General features: G+C 41.4%; 1 protein-coding gene across 1 annotated transcript; it reads left to right on the plus strand.

Moving 5' to 3' along the window:
- The first annotated feature begins 504 nt into the window (after positions 1 to 504).
- On the plus strand, positions 505 to 13,970 carry fhdc1 (FH2 domain containing 1). Its single transcript, XM_070924196.1, has 11 exons — positions 505 to 1,002; positions 3,062 to 3,123; positions 5,898 to 6,000; positions 6,142 to 6,227; positions 6,940 to 7,040; positions 8,289 to 8,359; positions 9,002 to 9,109; positions 9,723 to 9,793; positions 10,662 to 10,779; positions 10,933 to 11,097; positions 11,769 to 13,970. The coding sequence occupies exons 1-11, from the start codon at positions 505 to 507 to the stop codon at positions 13,968 to 13,970; spliced, it is 3,585 nt and encodes a 1,194-aa protein (XP_070780297.1).
- Positions 13,971 to 21,505: the final 7,535 nt, after the last annotated feature.

Here is a 21,505-nt window from a genome sequence, read left to right on the forward strand (position 1 = left end):
CGGATTTGCCATGTCCCTCATTGTGAGCCCCTTTGACTGGGTACCCTTTCTCTTTTGATCTGTCACACCCCTTAATTTCCCCTAATTTCAGATTATCCATGACAACATGCATGACTACCTCTGTATAATCCTGTCCTATGTTGTTTTTGTTGCTCTCGTAGCTCCATGGCCATCGCCGCCCGCCGCCCTCTCCCCCCGGGAGGTAACCTTCAAAGGCTCTGCTCAGCACGATGGATGACCAGCTGAGTGATGGAGATGGACAGAATCAAAGGACATGCTCCCTTCATTGTGACTAGATGAAGGGACACCTACCTTCTTCCAGCAGTGAGGGGACGTACACTGCAGCATTTTGATGTTCTCCACAGTGAATTGATGCACCTAAAAGAAAACAAATTACTTCTTTGGAGATCGTTTTGAAAAGGTGGAGACACTGACCAGATATATTCAACTTGTGGACCATACACTGTCAGCATAGAGCTCATGTGCTGACTGCTTACCCTTGCGATGCTTGTTATGAGTTGTTCGTCCACAACCAATGAGCCAGAGAGCTGCAGCAGTGAGGGAAGCAGCTGCACCACTTCCTCCATCACCACCTCTGACCCGTCCTCTATGTCTGGACACACTCGCGCCACCCCGTCCCTCAGTGATGCCCCTGACACCTCTAAACATGGAGCTCCCCCACCTCCTCCCCTGCCGCCCCCACCTCCAGGGGCACCCCCGCCCCCTCCACCCCCTGCGACCACCAACCACAACGCGAGGAAGAAGCGCCGCGTCCGCAGCTTCTTCTGGAAGCCGATACCGGAGGAGAAGGTGCGCGGGAAGCCCAACATCTGGACACTGGCGGTGCGGCAGCAGCAGTACCAGATCGACGTTCGCTCCGTGGAGGAGCTGTTCGGGCAACAGGAGGAGGCAGTAGCTGGCATACGTGGGACGACGCCGGCTACGGGAACCTCAACTCGTGTCTCCAGGTCCCGGTCCTTCAAGGAGAGCAGCAAGGATGAGGTTTGTAACACTGACACCAGCAACACCAGAATATTTGTCTAGACAGTTAACAAAGAAGACAGGTGAGGGTGGAGTTTAGAGTGCTGACACAGTGATTATACATCCATCCTCTTAAAAATCAAAGTGTCTGAGAAGTCATTACATTCCACATAAAGGACTTCACTAAATGATTGGGTCACCACACAAACGCAAAACAGCATCAGAAACAATCACAGACATCCCTAAAACGGCCCAATGGGATGTTTAGGTTTTGAAGTTATTTGTAACTAATTCCATTAAATTATTCCAAAGTAGTGGAAGGCAGCCTTCCCAAGTTCAGTATTTACTCCTGCTGTATCAAGATTTAGCCAGTTTTGAGATCTGATCTGTTTTAAATTTGAGAAGAGATGAGATATACAGAGGCAGCTTTAGTAGGAGACGTTTATAAACAGAAATTATAGCGTATAGTTCTCATGAGGACCGGATTTCATAAAGTACACAGTGAGGAGTGCAATATTTATCTCCTGTAATGAAACGCAGGGCACAATAGATAATACAATAGTAAACTGCATAAAGTTGTTGCAGAGAGAGCAGCCTGTGAGATCATTGCCTCGATTTACTTTAGACCAATAAGATTATAAGATTCAAAAGTGCCCTTACTTGTGTTGTATGCCGACGTTTTCACAGCTTTTAAATTGCTGAACCAGAGAAAAGTGTGCAGATTTACAGATTTATTGTTTATGCTTTTCCTTTTTATGAAAAAAAGAATGAAATTTCAAAAAAGTTTTGCACATCAAGTCCTCATGACAGATGTTAGACTATATATTAGACTGTATATTACCTGATGAAGGTTACCAACTGAAATGCTCTTAGAGTTGTAATTGAAAATATTAGTATAGATTATGGTGACTATATTCTGTTTCATTCTCTGATGTTGTCGTTACAGAGCTCAGATTCAGAACAATACACAAGCTTCAATAGTGGAAATATGGAGTCCTGATGCCTACAAACACTGCCATTGTTTATGCAAACATGTGCAAGACGTACTGGTTACCTCAGGTCCTGAACATACCACCGATGGGATTAGAAAGTCCCAGATTCATAACCATACAATGCTACAGAACATAACTCTGCTCCCACTGTATTAAGATATCCCTGCAGGGACGAGTTAGGTAACAGTTCTCAGTTACAGCTTTTCTTTGAGTGTAAAAAATTATGTGTGTTCACAAACAGAACAAAAACATGCTTGCGTCATTATGGACTCCTGGAAAGTAACATATGAACTATAAAGCAACACATGCGTGAGGTGTACAGAGACTTATGTCACAGATTAACTCGCTTCTGTGTCCAATAATGAACTGACTGCAGTTTGAAATAATGCCACCATTTGTGAACACAAGAGCATACTGTGTCTCTGGTTGCTACTCTTTGTGTATTATATATTATGTATGAAATATATCTCAATTAATCTATTATTTATTGATTGTTTAGTCTATAAAATGTGACAAATACTCATCACAAAAGAGAAAAGCAGCAAATCTTCTCACACAGAGAAGTTGGAAGCAGAAAATGTTGTATGTTTTATAAATTACTTAAACAATTGATTGTTTATTTGGCAAATTTTCGCTCAATCAACTAATCATTTCAGCACTATATTACATACAGTATACGGGTATGAAGTAAATTTAATTTAAATGGTAACTCCACCTGTACTCATCATCTTTAATTCAAACCACAGAAGAGTCAAAATGCTATTTAAAAGCTGTAATTAGGTCTCACGAGGGAGCCTTTTTAAAAATGTACGTACTGCACAGTCGTCTGTTAAAGGAAGCCACTACAAGCCATTGTTAATGAAGGAGGCGTGAACTACATGTGTGGCCCGGTGGAATTTCAGTGTCCCATAGGGTGACTATGGGTGGTGGTGGTGGTGGGGTGGTGGTGGTGGGGGGGGGGGGGGGGGGTGTACTGTAGGTAACACAAGCAACAACAACTAGGAGGGGTTAGAAGAAGGGAGGGCTGTGGGTGCATATGCGTACAGCAAAATCCCGTGTCACTTATTGTGTCTTTCATTTGTTTTCAGATCAGCATCCTGGACTCCAAGAGGGGGATGAATGTGGGCATTTTCTTGAAGCAGTTCAAGAAGTAAGTCTTCCACCTGCTTCACTATCTGAGGGAAGAGCTGCTTCCATAAAGCTCAGTGGAGTTTGTAGTGGTGGTGGAGAGTGCTTTCTAAAGAGCTTTGTGTCACTTCCTGCCTGTCAGTTGATGACCACAGCACACAGTGGACTCGTCACACAGACAGAAGAAGTCGTAGTTGCTGGGTTGTGCTGAGCCAGCACACTCTGTCGATCACTTGTCCTCACTTTATTCATGAATTAATTTGACCTCATGAAGGTCTGAGTAAATGATGTTAATAATGTGAGTACGTTATGAATTTGTCGCTGCTGGTGTGTGGCCTTGCATAGAAAACAATGGGTTCTGGTGTTTTGATGTGTATCATAATGCTGCCGGTGTGCGTTTTGGCTCAGAATATCCCATAGCTATTTATTGAGATGAGATGAGACCATTTATGTTTCTCAACTTTATTCAGGTTTTTCCTTTAATTCGTCACCTGTCCGCTTATACATTATAGTCATGATATCTCTGTGGGGAAATGCAGTGACATTCAGTGCGGTTGTGTTACAGTTTTAGAGATGTTGCAGTCTTTAAATCCAGATTATGAGGCCACAACAGTGACGAATAAGGAGTACAGAGTGTCTAGTTCATTTTCAAACGTTTAGTTAGCTTGTGGCCATAAGCTGTCTGGAGGGCAGTGAGCTATCTAACCTTTTGTTTCTTCATCACACAGTTTTCTCCATGACTAATTAACACTTGGGAAAATACTGAAAGGGAATATGACTGATCATACCAGAGATTTTTGTTATCCTACGTCATGTACCCCATGTGATTAGAGTGCGTTTTAGCTGTTCTCGCTGCTGTCCCTGAGATATGAGACAACGACACAGATGGTATCATGAAAAGATACTCAGTTTGTGTTTTAGTGCCAGACTGAGGAAAAATCCATTAAAAACCTTGATAACTGAGGGAGATTAGGGTCCGAATCTGTGTCACTTATTCTAATAGGCTTTCTGAGCTCCCCATTGTTTATAATTAATTGGTTCAGGAAATCTCGAGGTGTGTTCGACCAGACTCAGCATTGTGTTACGCAAGTCGTCTGGAGTACAAAAAGTGTGTTAGCTGTCTGTTTGCATGACGGTGTATTTGCATGGCTCCCCACTGTATTTTAATGATATTTGACTGTCAGCCATACTGCACTCAGTCAGGACGTGAGGAGTCAGTCTATATTTTTGAGTGTTACTACCACTCTGATGTGTATCTATCCTCTGTCCTACATATTATACTCTATCCTCTCCTACATGGGTTCACAAATCTGCTTTGAGTCAGTGTACACAATAGAGTTTCAAAGTGCAAAAAAATGCAGCATTCAATACATTTAGGCTCAAATATATGATGATACTCTTTTATAGTAACAATAAAATAAAAGTAAAAACAATGTACAGAAATAGATTTGTGAAGTGGGAGAAGCAGCTGATTACAGAAGTTTCTTTTACTATTGTTAGTTCCCATTTTGCCATTTTGTTTTGTTTTTCTTTTAACTTTATCCTCAATGTTCCTTAGAACATAGAAACATGCGAGTCTCCTGGATAGTTTAAAGATACCATAGGCTTATGTTGAAGCCATCGGTTTTATTGTCCATTTGGTTTGTTGAATGGCCTCAAATACTACAACACCCATGAGCCTTAGCTGCTGTTGCTATGGTGATGATGAGAATCTCAGAATCCCAGAATCCAAAATTAAAGTTTACTTTGAGTGTAAAATCTTAATATACTTATACAGAAAAAGAAGACAGTAACAATGTAAAACATATAAAAACAACAAAAAACTGATCTGAACTGCTGAGAGTTTTAACAAGAAATCTTTAGCTTCAGTTAGCTGTTAGCAGCACACACAGTACAATTCCACGCGTTGTGACTGGATGTTTCTCACTAAAATGATGCTTCAAAGTTGTAGTTGATTCTTGCTATGTTTTTATGAAAGAACCAGACATTTTCTGACTAGTTGCTCATCTTTAAGTGCTTTAACTGTAAGTCACCTAAGATTGTCTATGTGAGTTTTATTTGGCTTGAACACTAATATAACATAAAACATCATTTCAAAGTGCAGAATTAGGAATCCATTCATTTGGGCTCAAAAATAACACACACCATGAAACTCTTATATAGTAACAAATGAGTTTTCTTGTCCAGTTTTACTATTAAAACCACTATGATCTCAGCCTGTAGTAATAACCAAGAGAATACCGTACAATATAATTTGAACCAATACAACAATCAAACTACGGCTTCAAGAGTGGAATAAACATGTATCTGATACAGGCAGTGAGTATTATAAGCCTCATGAAGGTGACTTTTATTACAGGGCTACTGTACTGTGTCCATGACGGTTTTCTGATAGTCTCCTTTCATATCAGTGATGTAATCGGGAATTGTGTTGCAGCACTACAGACCTCTTGTATGTCATGATGAACGTCACAAGTAATGACACATAAATGAGAGTGTCACGTGTGGTACAGAGCAATGAAGTGCTCTCATTTCACAGCAGAGGCTTACACAGTTGAGCAGTTGACTATTTCCTGGCAGTTTGCACATGGTATAAACTGGAGACCGTTTTCATTTTTCTTATATTGTCATTGTCAGTATTTCTGGCTTGTTTTGCCAGTTAATGAAGCCAGACACGGATGTCTGACTCTGTGAGTAACAGCTGGACTTTTGTAAACACAGCGGAGGAAGGATTAAAAGAGAGCACCTGTACTATTTATCATCAAACCTAACTGAAACAAACCTTTTGTCTTCCAGGTCCAACCGCTCCATTGTTGAAGACATACGCCAAGGAGAAGGAAAGATTTATGGAGCAGAGCTGCTCAAAGACCTGCTGAAGCTCTTGCCTGACGCAGAGGAGGTCTGTGTTTATGAATGTCTGTGTGGCTTTTAGCAAATCATGAATAGTTTTTGAATTAAAGACCAAATCTGGTGATAAAAGAAACTGATTGTAGACAGAAAACAATAGAGCCTGCTGAGCTTCCTCTTTCTCTGTTTTCAGGTTAAGAAACTTCGGGCGTTTAAAGGAGACCCAGACAAGCTGACACTGGTCGATTCCTTTATGTACCTGCTGATCCAGGTGCCTTGGTAAGTAGCTTTCAATAGTGTGTACATAGTGAATTCAAGTCAAAGGGAAATGTGAAGTCACTTGTTTGACAGTCAATGAAAGAAGAAAGTTCCCAATGAACTTGCACTGCTCTCCTCACATGTGAACGTGTTCATATGAAAGTGCATTTACTTTTCTGGGACAGTGCACATTAATTGTCTATTTAAAATGTAACATCTGCAGTCTCAAAAATGTCCAAATGAACCGACCTGCAAAGTCTCACACAGGATTTACACGTGATAACGTCTGTTTCCACATTTTGCTCTGGTCTTTTTTCCTGGGTGATAACATATTCAAGTAGTGTTCGTGTAATTGAGATGATGCAATCACTACCTGGGGTATGACGGAGAAGTAATACAATGATTGGTATAAAAAATACTGCTCTCAGAGAGTATTAAATTAAGTAATATTACTTTTTAAATGAGTCATGAGTATGTGAAGGTGCATCCATCAGCTCCCACTGCCACTCAGCCCAAGATAAACACAAGTTATGTTCCAGTAACTCTCCCTCCTGTTTCCCCGTCCATCGTCCTGAACATTTAACAGTGAAAATATTCTTTAGGCCTCTCTGCAGAACCCTGACCAGTCCTTTAAAAGAAGTTCGTCAACTCCTTTTTTCATCCCATCACAACCTACAGAAAGAGATTCACCTCACATTACAGATTTGACTGCTCTCTGTTTCATCTCCGGCAGGTTCGAGGTTCGGATCGAGGCCATGGTCCTCCGCGAAGAGTTCTTCCCTTCCTGTGCTGTAATGAGCCACGAGATCGATGTCGTCCGCGTCGCCACTAAAGGTAATAACACGCGGGCTCTGCTGAACTTCACACACACACACACACACACGCTCAAACAGGTGACCCAGATATTTGAGCTGTCAGCGGTGTTGAACAAAAAGTAGGAATGTGTCACCTGAGATAGAGTGACGTGGGGACAGAATGGAAAGACAAGTCATCTTTGTGCTGTTTTAAGTTTTTTTATGATACTTCAAAAGTTGAGCTGGCGCAGAATAACAACAACAGAAAGTTTTGCATTTTTTATGATATCCTATGAAACTTATAAACTAATAAACATAACTTATAAACTAATAAACATAACCTAACAAGACAAAGAGTCTACAGCTAGTCCATGCTAGCGGCTCTGTGAGGCTGTACTTAGGAACAGTACTGCTTTGAGTCTGCAGATGCAGATGTTAATGCAGATATAATGTTTACTATGTTCACCATTTTAGTTTAGCATGTTAGCATGTTCTTATAATTAGCAATAAACACTAAGTACAGCTAAGGCTGATGGTAATTGGCAGGTATTTGGCAAACCAGTATTGGACCTATTGACTTGATGGTAGTGCTAGATGAAAAGTTAGGGGTTCATCTTCATTTATTTGATTTAATGGCAATCCATCTGATAGTTGTATTTCAGTCCAACTGACCAACATTGGCATCTCTTGAGCTCCGCTGCTAACATGGCTAAAAATGTGCTGCTTGAACTTGTGTGCTCAGACTCAGAGCACATACACCTGTATCCATAGCTAAATAAATATCTATTTATATATATATACAAAGAAGACGGTCAAGACTTGTTCTATATGAAAAGTGCCCTGAGATAAAAATATTAAACAGTGTTTTTTTTTGCAACCGTCACTTGAGCCCGTGTCATTTTAGCTGAGTCACACTGTCTTGTCTCTCTGTGCCTTATTGGATTTTTCTTAAACCCTCGTCTACAGTACCATGACCTTTTCACTGCATTGCAGAGGTATCATTTAAACACTGCAGGGCACAAATTAAGCAGAACTTCTAATGACACCATTTAATGAAAACTTTCAGTATTTAACATTCACTCTGACTGCTGGTACTAAAGGGGCAGATGGTTAAAATGCAAAAATACGTTGCAGTTAACTTCCAATGAATTTGGAGTTGCTGTCTTTGTTACTGCTGATAGTTTCCCTGTGTGGTGGTGGTGGTAAACGAAAGTGAACTAGTACGTAATGTGCTGCTGGGATCTGCTCTTGTTTCTCTAATGGAGTTTATATTGATCTCATCCTATAGAGCTGATGAGCTGCGAGGAGCTTCATGCCATTCTGCATCTGGTGCTGCAGGCCGGAAACATCATGAACGCTGTAAGTCCAGCAGTTCCTGTACGTTCACTTAATGCATTAACACCATTCTCCCATCTGTCTGATTTAAAGCATTAGGCTCGCTTTAGTTTATATATGTTCCCATGAAAAGACAAAAAGTAACAATGATAGTTCGTCTCTGGATACTTTCTGACTCCTCTACTCTGTCTGTCCATTCATTCCTACTGAGGACATAAATCTTCAAAAACACATTACAAATATATTGTTTAATTCTTTTTAAAGGCTAAGTCATTTCCTTAATCAGCTGGGCGCTGTAGTTTTTGAGGAATTGTTTCTCAAACCAAAATAAACAGTGCATTTAGTAGATATGTTTAGCTTAGCTTAGCATAGAGACCAGAAACAGGGTGAAACAGCTAGTCTGGCTCTGTCCAAAGTTAATCAGCCTTGCAGCACCTCTAAAGGTCACTAATTAGCATATTGTACCTAGTTTGGTTATTTTGTTGAGGTTGTTGAACCTCTGGCCAGCTGTTTCCCGCTGCCTCCAGTCTTCATGCTGAACTAAGCTAATTGGCCGCTTGCTCTGGCTTTATATTTAGTGTGCAAACAAAAGAGTGGTATCAATCTTCTTATCCTGGCTATATTTGTGTCCGTGAAACCTTTCATTTGTCCCTCTGTGGTTCTCAGGGCGGCTACGCAGGCAATGCTGTGGGGTTCAAGCTGTCGTCCCTCCTCTCATTGGCTGATACCAAGGCCAACAAGCCCGGGATGAACCTGCTGCACTTTGTTGCCATGGTTAGTGAAGGCTTCAGTTATACAATATGATGCACATAATACCATTCAGACCTGTACTGTCTTATGTAATCCAATACAGCACAGCAAAGTGGTGCTTCAAGTTAACGTGGAGTTAAGCTGACATGTGAAGAAGTAAATGTACTGAATGTGTACTATATTTATTAAATGAAGTAATTTACTGTACTATGGAAACTCTTTTGGAGACATTGCTCTATGTTTTGGATAACTAGACACAGATTTCTTAATATTTCATTTTCCCTGATCACTACAGTCAAATCACACAAAACCTCAAATGTGAGAAATATCAATAAAGTGGGAGCCATATTTCAGTCCAACATGCAATAAGAGACAGCCATTTGTCAGCCACAGAAAGTTAGTTTTATGTAAATCTTGAACAGCAGTGGTGCTTCAGTAAACAGCGTCCAAATACTGAGACTACAGGAGGGCAGGTGGACAGCAGATGGTGACAGGAAACAGAAAAGAGCCAAGAGAGGCTGGCCAAGCACTTACATAACCAAACAGAGAGTAGCCCTTCACACTGCGGTGATGCCTCGTTATCAGGTACAGTAACAAACATTTGGATGTGAATTGTGCGATGTGTCTCTCCGCACAGGAGGCAAAGAAAAAAGACGAGAAGCTGCTCAAGTTTCCAGAGAGACTTCACGATGTCCAGAGTGCAGCCAGGTGAACTTTTCCTCACATTTTTAGACAAAGTTGTAAATGATGTAACATCACATGGCGTAATTTGTCATTGCACTTGTATCTTGACTGTGAGAACGATGATATCAAGCGGCTGAAAGGGATCTTATTGTGTGTCTATGAAGAAAATTGGAGACCTTTTTTCACCAAACTTTATTTGGTACCCCAGAGCTTTTCCACTGAAAACAGGTGGTTTGTAGCATTCAAAGTGCAACACTATAATAACACCAGTAAGTCCAAAATTCACTGCAAGTTTAGATGAATTTTGTTTTCCGTAGTCTCTTTAATGTTTTTGTGCACAGTGGCCTCTGACGAACTAGTCATAAATACATTTTTAGTATGTAGTTCTTTCTTTTCTGTTTAATTTCTGTGTTCTGTAAATGACCGAAAGTGTCAAAAACCATTTGATCAAAACTGAGTGATTTAACATTTTTATTTATTGCTGAATTGACAGCCACATCTAGCCTCATTGCATAAGCCGACATCTAATTTAAGTGCTGTACTTTGAGAGTCCTTTTGAGAACGCAGTGTGATGCTGGTGGCTGTCGGGCTCTGTCAGCGTCACAAGGTCATCTCTGTGTGGAGTCAGTACAGCTCCTGCACCAGAGAGCCAAAATGACTCCCCCCTCCCTCCCTCTGGATATGTGAACACATTTCTCTCAGCGGTCCCATCTTCACCTTTAATGGATGACAGTCATTCAGCTAAATGCTGTCAAACAGTGACATGCTAAGTAGTGTTATGAGGACAATTTGCATTTGTCAGTGATGTAATTATTACGTATGTAATCACCACAATGGTTGTTTAAGCACATTTTCCTGATCTGAATCTTTCTGCTGTAATGTTTTCTTGCAGAATCTCAGTGGAAAACATCGAGTTGGAGTTTTCCTCCTTATATGTTCGAATTAAATCCCTGGAGGAGAAAGTTCAAGGAGACCAGGAGCTCCTGCAGCAGCTGGAGCCCTTTCTGCAGGTGAAGCAGCAGCAGTGGTTATGCAATACATTATATACACAGACACACATACTGAAAGATGGATCCAGGCCACTGTACATTTCTGGCACTGCTGACTCAGCTGACATCCATTAAAGTGTATAATGTTTTATAAATAAAAAATGTGTGTCTCAGAGTTCAGCACAGACGCTTCAGGACCTGAAGAGACGCAGGCTGGATCTGCGTAAAGAGGGGAACGCTCTCATCGATTTCTTTTGTGAAGACAAGGACACCTTTAAACTGGACGAGTGCTTCCGCATCTTTCAAGACTTCTGCATCAAGTTCAAGAAAGCTGTCAAGGTCAGTTTTAGTGGAAGGATAATTTTGGTTTATTATAACTTTGTTAATTGCTGAGATCTGGGAACATATGAACATCCCTGAAAAGAAGGCAGGAAACACAAGGAGGCAATTACACAGGTTTTAAAGAAATCTGCTACCTCAGCCAACTTCATTTAGAAACTACACACTGTTCCACTACAACTGGAAGTAAGGAGTAGACGACAGGAAGGCTTTCACACAGTGAAAAGTTGTAATTCCGATGTTCATGATGAATATGATAGCATTTTCTTTCCTTACTCATGATCCCATAAATATATAATATTTGCCATTTCACTAATTATGAGAATCCAGCTACACAAACCAACCTTCACATTTGATAACTGTCATGATAACTGTTCTATTGCATTCTGTCAAGCAAAGCACTCTGCTGAGCGGTGATTACATCAACAAAAGCGGTCCGCAAAAGAGGAGAGCAAGTTGTGCGTCTTCCGTTACTGAATACAATGATAATGAAATCATAGCCAAAACTACGGAAGTAAGATCCGTTTTGAAATAACTGGGAAATATTAATCAAGATGATTGAATTTAGAGGTAAAAAGATGCTTGAAATGTTCATTTCGTACCATCTTTTATTTGTATCCCTATTTTGCTGCCTGCCTCTAAACATTTCTCCACCTTCCTCTTTCTCTCAGGACAACATGGACCGTGAGTTGAAGGAAGCAGCCCGACAGCGTCGTCTGAGGGAGTTGGAGGAGAAGCGCTTTGCTTGGTCGGGCTCAGATCAGAGCGGTGGATTTGGTCGGAGCAGCAGCGAGAACGACGTGGAGATGCTCACCAAGGAAGGCCTGCTGGACTTCTTCCAGCAGAGGGCTCAGAGTCCGCACAGCCCGCTGGGACGCTCTGCCAGCGCCCGCCGCCACCGCCACACCATGACCTCCATAGCAGACAGAGAACTCCAAGGATACCTGGAGCTATTTGGAGGCACTGGGGATCCCACTGACTATTCCAAGTTTAACAGCCTACCTCGGTCGGGCCGCGCCGTGCAGCGCAGGACGACCCCCTGGATCTTAGCCCAGGACGACAACCGCGAGCTGGGCTGCGACAGACAGGTGACGTCTCCACGTGCAGAAACTGAGCCGATCAGCCCACTGGCCAGGTTTTCCTCCTCTGGGCTAAATGATAATGACCCGTACAACAACAATAACTACTCATCTGTGTCAGAGGGCAGCGGTCTGCCTCGGTCCTTGTGTGTCTTTCAGAAGCCCGTCCATCTTCCCAACGCAACAGTTAGCGGCCACATGAGTGTTAGTGTGGAGAAGCACACTTTAGTTCGAGGTCCTCAAGCTTTTGACCTACCTAGTCCAAACAATAACAGTAATCATATGCACTTTGTCAACCAGGGGGATGTTGTGGTGACTGACTTGAAAAAGGAGAGACGGCCACCTCCCATAACTCTGGACATACTCACACATGATAACGTTTTTGAAAGAGGAGCAGATCCCAAGGCAGCCTGGGAAGCGAAAATAGGTCCTCCCACGCAGGCTGGGGTCTCTCCTGAGAGAGAGAAAGAAGAGGAGGACAACAGTACAGTGTCATCAACAACCTGTGATACACCCCTCCCACTAGATACCTCTATATCCAATAAGAAACCAGTGTTTTATATACTAGATTGCACAGAAACAGACTGCTCTGTCACCTTGGATTACTCAGAGGTTGAAAGCTCGTCTCTAACAAAAGAAGGACTTCATTTCAGAACGCCTGACTGCAGCAAAGATCAGGAGAGCCAGCAAGATCAAGGCTCTCTGTCCTCTAATTTAGAGTCCATGTCTCCCAACGACCAGTCTGTTTCAACCAATGAGCTTTCAGCGCCAAAATCTGTGGACGCACCACCCATGACTCCGTCTGCCACCACAGAAGAGTGGGACACGGAGAGCTGTGACACCGCTGAGGGCAAACAAGGTGCGGAGAAAGACGCAGAGAGAAGCAGCAAAAAACCAGCTCATGCAAAGAGCAAAGCTAACAAAGCGACCAAGAGCAGCGGAAGTCGCAGTATGCGATCGCTGACCAGCACCGAGAGCCAGGGCATGCGGAAAGTCGTGCCCATTAGCAAGCTTACAAGGACAGGTAGCAGCAAGAGAGGAGAGAGACCTTTGGTGCATGACAGTGGAGAGTCACGCCGGCCTCTCCGTGACCAGAGCACCCCGGCAAGAGGAAGGAGCGAGAAGACCGCAAGACCTCTTCGACACTCCAGCGTGCCTCCTGATGAGTCAAAAGCTCCGAGGGGAAGTGGCCTCACAGGCGGCATTTCGAGATGGGCACGTGATTCAACCCCGAGAAAGGCCTCCATCCACAAGCCGAGCGCCAAACCCCTGAGGAACATCCCCAAGCCTGCGCCCGAGGAGAAGATGTGCCGCTCCACCATGAGGGCCCTGGCACAGGCCCAAGCTCAGGCTCAGGCTCAGGCTCAGGCTCAGGCTCAGGCCGGAGCTTCCTCTGAGAACAGCAGCTCTCACACACTCAGTGCAAAAAACACCTCTGATGTCCCCAACTTTGCCCGCAACACCGTGGCTTCGTGTTCCAGGACAAAGAAGGAGCTGACGCCCCCGTCCGTCCCCTCCACTCCGTCTCGCAGCCCCTCGCTTGTGGGCCGACAAACCTCGGTGAAGCAGAGCAGGTTGTCCCCCACAGTTACCAGCGAGGAGCGGCCACAAGGGACAAACCTGCGACGGGTGCAAAGTGTGAAAGCGGCCAGTCGCAGTGCCTACCGCAGCGAGACTCCCCCACCACCTCCAAAGCGTGAAGATATTCGTAAGACTAGTAGCTTTTCTGAAAAGTCCGTCCAGACTAGAGATTCGGTGACGCCGAGCAGAAGCGCTAAACCAACCTGGAAATAAAATAATGTAGGAAGACTTTCTCCCTGAGTTTGATGTAAATTGATATTCGCTCTTCTTCCCTGTCTACAGTGCAGAGTTATCCTCTCATATCATGCAAAAGACTGGAATCTGAAAAAAAAACAACAACTAAGCTTTCTCACCTCGTAAGGTTCCTCTAGTAGCTGACTCTGTATCAGGTTAATGAATTGCAAAGAGCAAGATGCAATGAACTGCTCCACATGTTCCTGTTTTTGTTTGTACAAAAAAGCTATTGTTTTCACAACTTCCTTTTTTTCTGAGGGGGGTATTAACTAAACTGACAAATGGCAGATTGGCGTTTTTACACAGGAGCCTCTTTGCCTGCTTAGCTGTCTATGTACTGTACATGCTAGTGTCTGTGATGATGTTGAACACTACTGACTATATGATGCTGCTAATTAGCTCCGACAATTTGAGACTGAGTTTCAGTGTCTGTTTCATTCAGGGTTACAAGATTTGTTGTACCTTAACTTGCTGCTGTTATGGTGTCTTTTTCGTTTTGTTGCATCCTCCCGTAGAGTATCGCTCTGTTTGCTTTTTGGTTCCTTTGCTTGATACCTCAGAAAGATCGCGGTGGCCTTGTACCAGCAGAGAAAGTAGAAAACATGTTCATTTGGCTCTGCATGATTCAGATGTCTTCGATATCTGGTTTAAACTGCAATGTCACTTTTTACAAATACCTGATATATTAATATTACTACAATATATAAAGTCACAGATTATAAGCCAGTGTATACCAACTGTGGTACTCGTACCTTGTGTATGTATGTGTCAGTAGTTTGTAAATGTGTTAGAACTCCTCCATAATATCGTGGAGCAGACGTGCACGTAGGAAACGTTTCCTGTATACTGTAGGCTTACACACGATCAGTGCTAACGCTGTGAGAGAAAAGCATCTGAAACAACGCTGAAATGATCATCAGTCACGTGATTATTTTGACAGTCTGGTCTAATTTTTCTACTGTGAATGTAGTCATCTCGTATATTCTCTAGGCCTGCACCTTTCTTGACATGGTTAAACTACAGTTGCCCTGACTGGTCATAATTCAGCCTAGCTCCAGTTTGTGCCTCTCATGTGTTGCTACAGAGCTCAGTATCTTTTATTCCAAAAAATAAATACCCAGAAGGTTGTTTAACAACACTAATCGCTGTTTTGAAAATATTTACAGAATCCTACAAGACTTTTCTAATCACGTGGATGAAAAAATATTCGGTCTGCTGGACGATAAAAAGATTTTTAGACAGTTTCCCAAGTTGCGACTGTAGTTCCTGTGCAGGCAGCCAGAAATGACACACGTCCTTTTCATTTCATTTTGTACGTCACAAGAATAATATAAACGCATTATTCAGTATGGAAATATAAAGTAATACAATAGTTTCATCAATATGGACAAACATAACAAAGACAAAGGTGATAGATTTTGTTTCACATTATACAAATTGAGCACTTTGAGGCTACCATTTTTGTTTCTTTGGAAAAATATCCTGCTGCACAATAATGCAATAAAAGAAAAGATTTAAAACTAATTTCTCAAGTTGCAACAATGTTCCCCAATCCAAAGATGGTAGCCGGACATATACTGCATTTGTACAATGCGAAACTAAATAAAAAAGTTGTCAGTTATATTTGTCCATATTGAGGTGTTTTATATTTTCATACAAATAACTGGTTTATTTGTATGTTTCTTGTGTCATACAAAATGAGGATGGACTCATAATTTCCTGCTACCTGGAAAGGAAATATAGTCGCAATTTAGGCTTAAAAACCTTTTTAATCATGTGGCAGACCAAATCTTTTTTCATCCAGACGGTTAAAGTCTTTGAGGCTTCTGGAAATCCCTTCAGAACAACCTTCTTGACTTTTCAAAGATCCCCAGTTATTTATTTACAAAAAAAGCAAGGCATGCTCAGCTCCGCGACACAAATATAACAGAGATACATGAGAGGCACAAACTGGAGCTGAGTTCAGCCCCGTCGACCATTTCACACCACTTGCCTTTCAACCTGCATTGTGCCATTGCCTTGATGGCAACAACACTCACAACAGTGCATTGCCTTAAAGCTTAATGTAGCCGATCCATCACCAGTAGAAACTCCTCGACAGTAAAAGGAGAGTAGAAAGTTTTCCTACATTCCTGCATCACACTGAACTGAAACAGTGACTCCGCTGGTTACTGATTCTCTTTGTAAATAATGTAAAGTCATAGTATTTTTCTGACTATCAATATGTTTACATAGCATTAAAAAGTGAAGGGTAAAAGAGTGAAATTTGTGAGCGCGCAGATGTTTTAAAATGGTCAAAGCATCCATATCTTCTATCAGATGTTGAGCCCTGACGTCGCAGTGTGTTGACTGTGGTCTTCCTGTTCCTTGTAATGCAAATGAAGTGGATGAACAGATGACACAAAAGGCCCAGTGTGACGTGCCGCTGTGTGTGTGGCCCGCATGTAGCCTCACATGCAGTGTCAAGTAAAGTAATGGACGGCTGCAACTAACGATTACTTTCATTATTGATTAATCCGACAAACATTTTCTTGGTTAATCATTGGGTCTGTAAAAAGTCAGATAATTGTGAAAAATGCCTATTACAGAGCCCATCCTAAAGTAGACCTGTTCAAAATGCTTGTTTTGTCCAAACTCAAAGATATTCACTTCACAATCATATCAATCAGTCAATCAAGACTCTTTGCTGGTTTTCTAAGCACATTTGAGAAGCTGTAACCGGAGAATTTTTGGATTAAAAAAAATGATTAATCTGCTGATTGATAAATCAACTAATCAACTAATTCAGCCCTAAAGTGTGGACTGCCATTCCGCCTAAAATAAAGATATATTTGGTTTGAGTGTGAAAATTCACCTTGGAAAAAGAAAGTAATTGGACCTTGAGTTAAGATTGTCACACCCATTTGAGATATTTTAAAGTACATCCAGCTGAAAAAATCTACTCTTTTAACATTTTGTAGCATATAAAAGTTATAAATCACAACATCAAACCTGAGAAAATGTGTCTTTAGCATAAAAACACTAAATGTGCCACTTGGATTGTAGACAAATGTCTCCTTACAAGGTTTCATTGTGGAATCTTTTGTTTACATTATGGATCGGGCTGTTTAAGAAGAGGACACACAAACTTATTCTGCAGCCTCAGCAGCTGTAGAGATGCTACTGACCTGGACTCAATTTATACCAGACCTTGTTCTTCTGCACTCAGTCCGTCCTCAAGAGAGTCCTCCTTTGTGTATCCCACAATGCCCCCTGCTGCCATCTTTTTAACAGCCCCTGGCATTACAATGGGTGCCCTTTACATTACATCTGACTGGCTTAGAGCAGTAGAGCTGCTGTGGAATTTGAATACAGACTTGCCCTTTTCACCACAACTTCCTTGTTGTGGGGTGGTTACCATAGCAACAGTCCAAACATCAATTACCGCTATTTACTGAAGACGCTGTAAAGCTAAAAGGTCAATGCCGTCCACAAACTTTTGTCACGTTACAACCCCCAGAGAAGCCTGAACTGGTATTGTGTCATGTCACTCTACTCGAACCTGCTCACTAAATGTGACTTTATTTAATTCACAGTGAATCTTTTCTGGGGGTTTTTGTTTTTTTTTATTATTACCTGCAGAAATGCTGAGTCTCTTGTCGAACTACATGTATTCCCTCAATTTATCTTTCACCAAATGATTAATGTGTCTTGTTCTGGCATTCATTTCCCCAAATAAGTCTTTTGTACACTGGAATAATTAGTATGTGTATTTTTTTTTTTACTTTTTGATGAGGATCTGCTGTAGTTTTCACACCTGAAGATTATAGCAGGTGCTCCACTGCTCTGCCTGCTCTTCTACAATCTGAAGTCTCACGATGAAAAAGAAACGACTGATCACTGCGTTACAAAGCAAACGATCCTCTCTGATCACTCGACTGCAAAATTGTGACGTCATTGTGCTGCGGTTTATATTTCTGATGACGACGTCTGAGAAATAAATAAAATCACATGTTGCTGTGTAAACTGAAAACTTGTGTGTTTCTTTAAACTGATCGGTCGTCTTGCTACGTGAGAACGGACGCTGTTACGAATCCTGAACTTTGTCTGTTTTAAAATAGCTGGTTTACTGCAGTCTAGAGGGAATAGATATAGAATAGATAGAAGTGACTGCTAATTCCAAGCTCTGCATTCAATCTATAATGCCCACGAATCATAAGTAGTCTGTATTGTTGAAAATGTAATGAATATGTAACATAAAGATAAATAAGTTATGTTATTAAAAAGTGATGACAATTTCTCATTGGGATTATTGTCAACTGTGTATATGATCTTATATTTGCAATATCTTTTTGGGGAAAATATCTAAAGAAAAGGAACAGCTAATATCGACTGAAACCAAATGTGCAGTTATTTAAAATGACACACAGCAAAACAGTACAAAAACACTTTAATCGGTGGTGGAAGAAGTACTCAGATTCTTTACTTAAGTAAAGCTAACAATATCCCATTGTGACAATACACCATGACAAGTAAAAGTCCTGCATTCAAAACTTTATTTAAGTCAAAATATGTCAGTAAGTATTGTCAGCAAAATTTACTTAGAAGTAAAAGTATTCATTCTGCAGTAAAAAAAATGTATGTCATTTTAACTACTTTATACATATTGTTGGGTAGTTTAATCTACAGCGATGCATCATCTTCTATAAGATCATCATATGTTTGTGGCGTTGCTGTCCTGTGAGAACCACGTATCGCGCCTATAAAATCAGCCCTGTTTTCAGCTTTGTGACGATGCATTGTCCAGCTTTCCAGTTTATTTAGTTTAAGAAGTAGGAGAACTCATAAAGGAACTCTTCATCCTTCAGTTTATCAGAAAAACTCAAAGTCACCAAATGTGGAGATACATGGTTTTCACAGGACGGGAAGGGTTTGAACAATTGTAATCAGAAAAGTAACTAAAGACAAATGTAGTGGAGTAAAAAGTACAGTATTTGCCTCTGGGATGTAGTAGAGTAGATGTATAAAGTTACATAAAATGTAAAAAGTACCTCAAAGTACAGTACTTGAGTAAACATGCAGACTTATAACGTCACACCTCAGCCTCTGAACCACCAGAGTGCAGCAGAGTACCTTTTGTGTGTCGTCAGTCCTGGAAGCGACCTGTTCTCCGGTTCAGAAACTGCATTTTAGTATTTTACAGTATTGTGTTTTTACATTTTGTTGTTTTTGCTGTCGTATTGTTATTATTACTGAGAGAGAGGAGAGAGGAGGACGATACTGTTTTTAATTTCAGGCTTAAGAAACCTTATAGGACCAAACTTTAGCACCATCCTGAGCTCCTTAAAGGAGTTTCACATCCACTATAAATACTGTATATTAATCAAGAGGATTAAACGCCTTTTCAAGCAAAGTTTGTATGTAACTAAAAGAAGGGTTAACCACTGAATGAATTATACTGACCATGGTGTTATGATGTCTTATTCTTCATTTATTTGAATTACAAATAAGCACTCTGCTTTTCATAAATCATAAAATTTGATGGAAATTCTCTGTAATTTCTTTATAATATTTCAGGACGTGCCGTTTCACATTGTCCTCTACATTCAGAGCTTGAGTGGCATCATTTAGCCACGTCAAGAGCAATCTCTTGATTTTGATTTTATTTTCCTTCCAGAAGCAGAGCTAAAGCTGCCAGAGAGGAGCAGACAATAGACGATTGGAGACGTGATATACACACTGGTCTTGTGCTCAGATTTTTAATAATTTGAGTCAACAACATTGAACATTTCACCATTCAGTCATTTGCATCAGACAGAAAGCTGAGCACAGTTATTCTTACTCGCCTGTTTGTCTGCTGAAGGCTCCCAATTAACAAAGTCCATGTACCACACATACTATATGTGCAGCATATAAGACTCATATGCTGAGGATGTTGTATGAGTCTGTGGTGGCCAGTGCTATTCTCTATGCTGTTGCATGCTGGGGCAGCAGGCTGAGGGTGGCGGACTCCAACAGACCTTGTTGGGGTGGAGCTGGACTCTCTGACGGCGGTGGCAGAGAGGAGGATGCTGTCCAAGCTGCAGGTCATCTTGGACAATGTCTCACATCCTCTCCATGACGTACTGGCCAAGAGCACCTTCAGTGGGAGATTCATTCCTCCCAAATATACAACAGAGCACCACACGAAATCATTCCTGCCTGTGGCCATCAAACTGTTCAGCTCCTCCAGCTGAGTGTCACTGACACTCAGAATAAACAGACTGGAAATCTGGACCTACTTCACCTGCCATATACGACCTCATTATTTATTCTTTTAATCAGTGCAATACATATATATATATATGTATATATATATACACACATACACATTGTTTTTGTATATATTTTTTATTTTTATTTTTCACTTATTGATATTGTAAATGTGTATATTTTTTATTTCTTATTTTTTATATCTCATTTTAAATACCCCCCCCTGGGATCAATAAAGTATTTCTGATTCTGATCTGATTCTGATTCTGATATAGGATGATATGTTATGGCTTAGTTCTGTACATATAGGCCTGTATGCTAGAGGCTCTGACCAGTGTGGGAGACCACTCAAGACAAAGCACTTTGTACTGAATGGCATGAGATGTCAGAGAGCTCGTGACTTGGCACGTTTATCTTTAGATCAAAGTTGCTGTAGCCATGTGTGAGGGATTATGCTCCTCTCAATCCCTCCTTATCCTGCAGCTCAACCTAACACCTGAGGAGTCTTTACTTTCACTCTGATGCTGCCGCAGGAGGTAGTGACGGCTCGTCTCGTTATTACGTGTCATCCACAGCTAGCGAGGGGAAAGGGACTCATGTTGGGATTTTTTTTGGTTTTGTTTTGATGGATGAAAGAGCAGCTCGAGGATGTTCTCCTGCTCGCCGAGCACGTCATGAAGCAGACGAGTGGGATCAGACAACAACCTGGACAGGAAGGAGGTCTCAGCAACGGCGTCCCTAGAAAGAGTGAGTCACAACTTCTGTTTTATGAGCAATATTCAAGGCACATTAACAACAGAAGTGGTTTCTGGGAGTAAGACATGAAAAGCACCTCTTCTTCTGGTGACTTGCATATTTGCAGCTGATTTTCTCTGACATCAAGCATTGACAACCAAAATACTAAACTGTAAAATGAAAATATGCCACTAAAACGAGGCTGTGACCTTTTAATCATGTAATCTTGAGTTCATGTGAGTTCCTTCTTCAGATCTGGTTTTCTTTGCAACACCAGGTGACAGTCTATTCAGAGATTTACTGCAGATGACCTTACTCCCTGTCACGTCTGATTCTTCTCACTGAGTCGCTCTGACCTTTAACAAATACATGCATACCTACATGTTTGGGATTTCATAGACTCATTCTACTACAGCTACAGGGATTATCAGTGTGAGGTCAATAGGGGACCACTGAGATTAGCAGCCAGTCTAAATACAAGTGCCCACACTGTACAGAAAATCATCTAATAAAATCACACATTTGCTCAGGATGTCTTTTTATGAGAA

Source organism: Enoplosus armatus, chromosome 2 (genome assembly GCF_043641665.1).
Source record: "Enoplosus armatus isolate fEnoArm2 chromosome 2, fEnoArm2.hap1, whole genome shotgun sequence".
In the NCBI taxonomy this organism is placed as follows: domain Eukaryota; kingdom Metazoa; phylum Chordata; class Actinopteri; order Centrarchiformes; family Enoplosidae; genus Enoplosus; species Enoplosus armatus.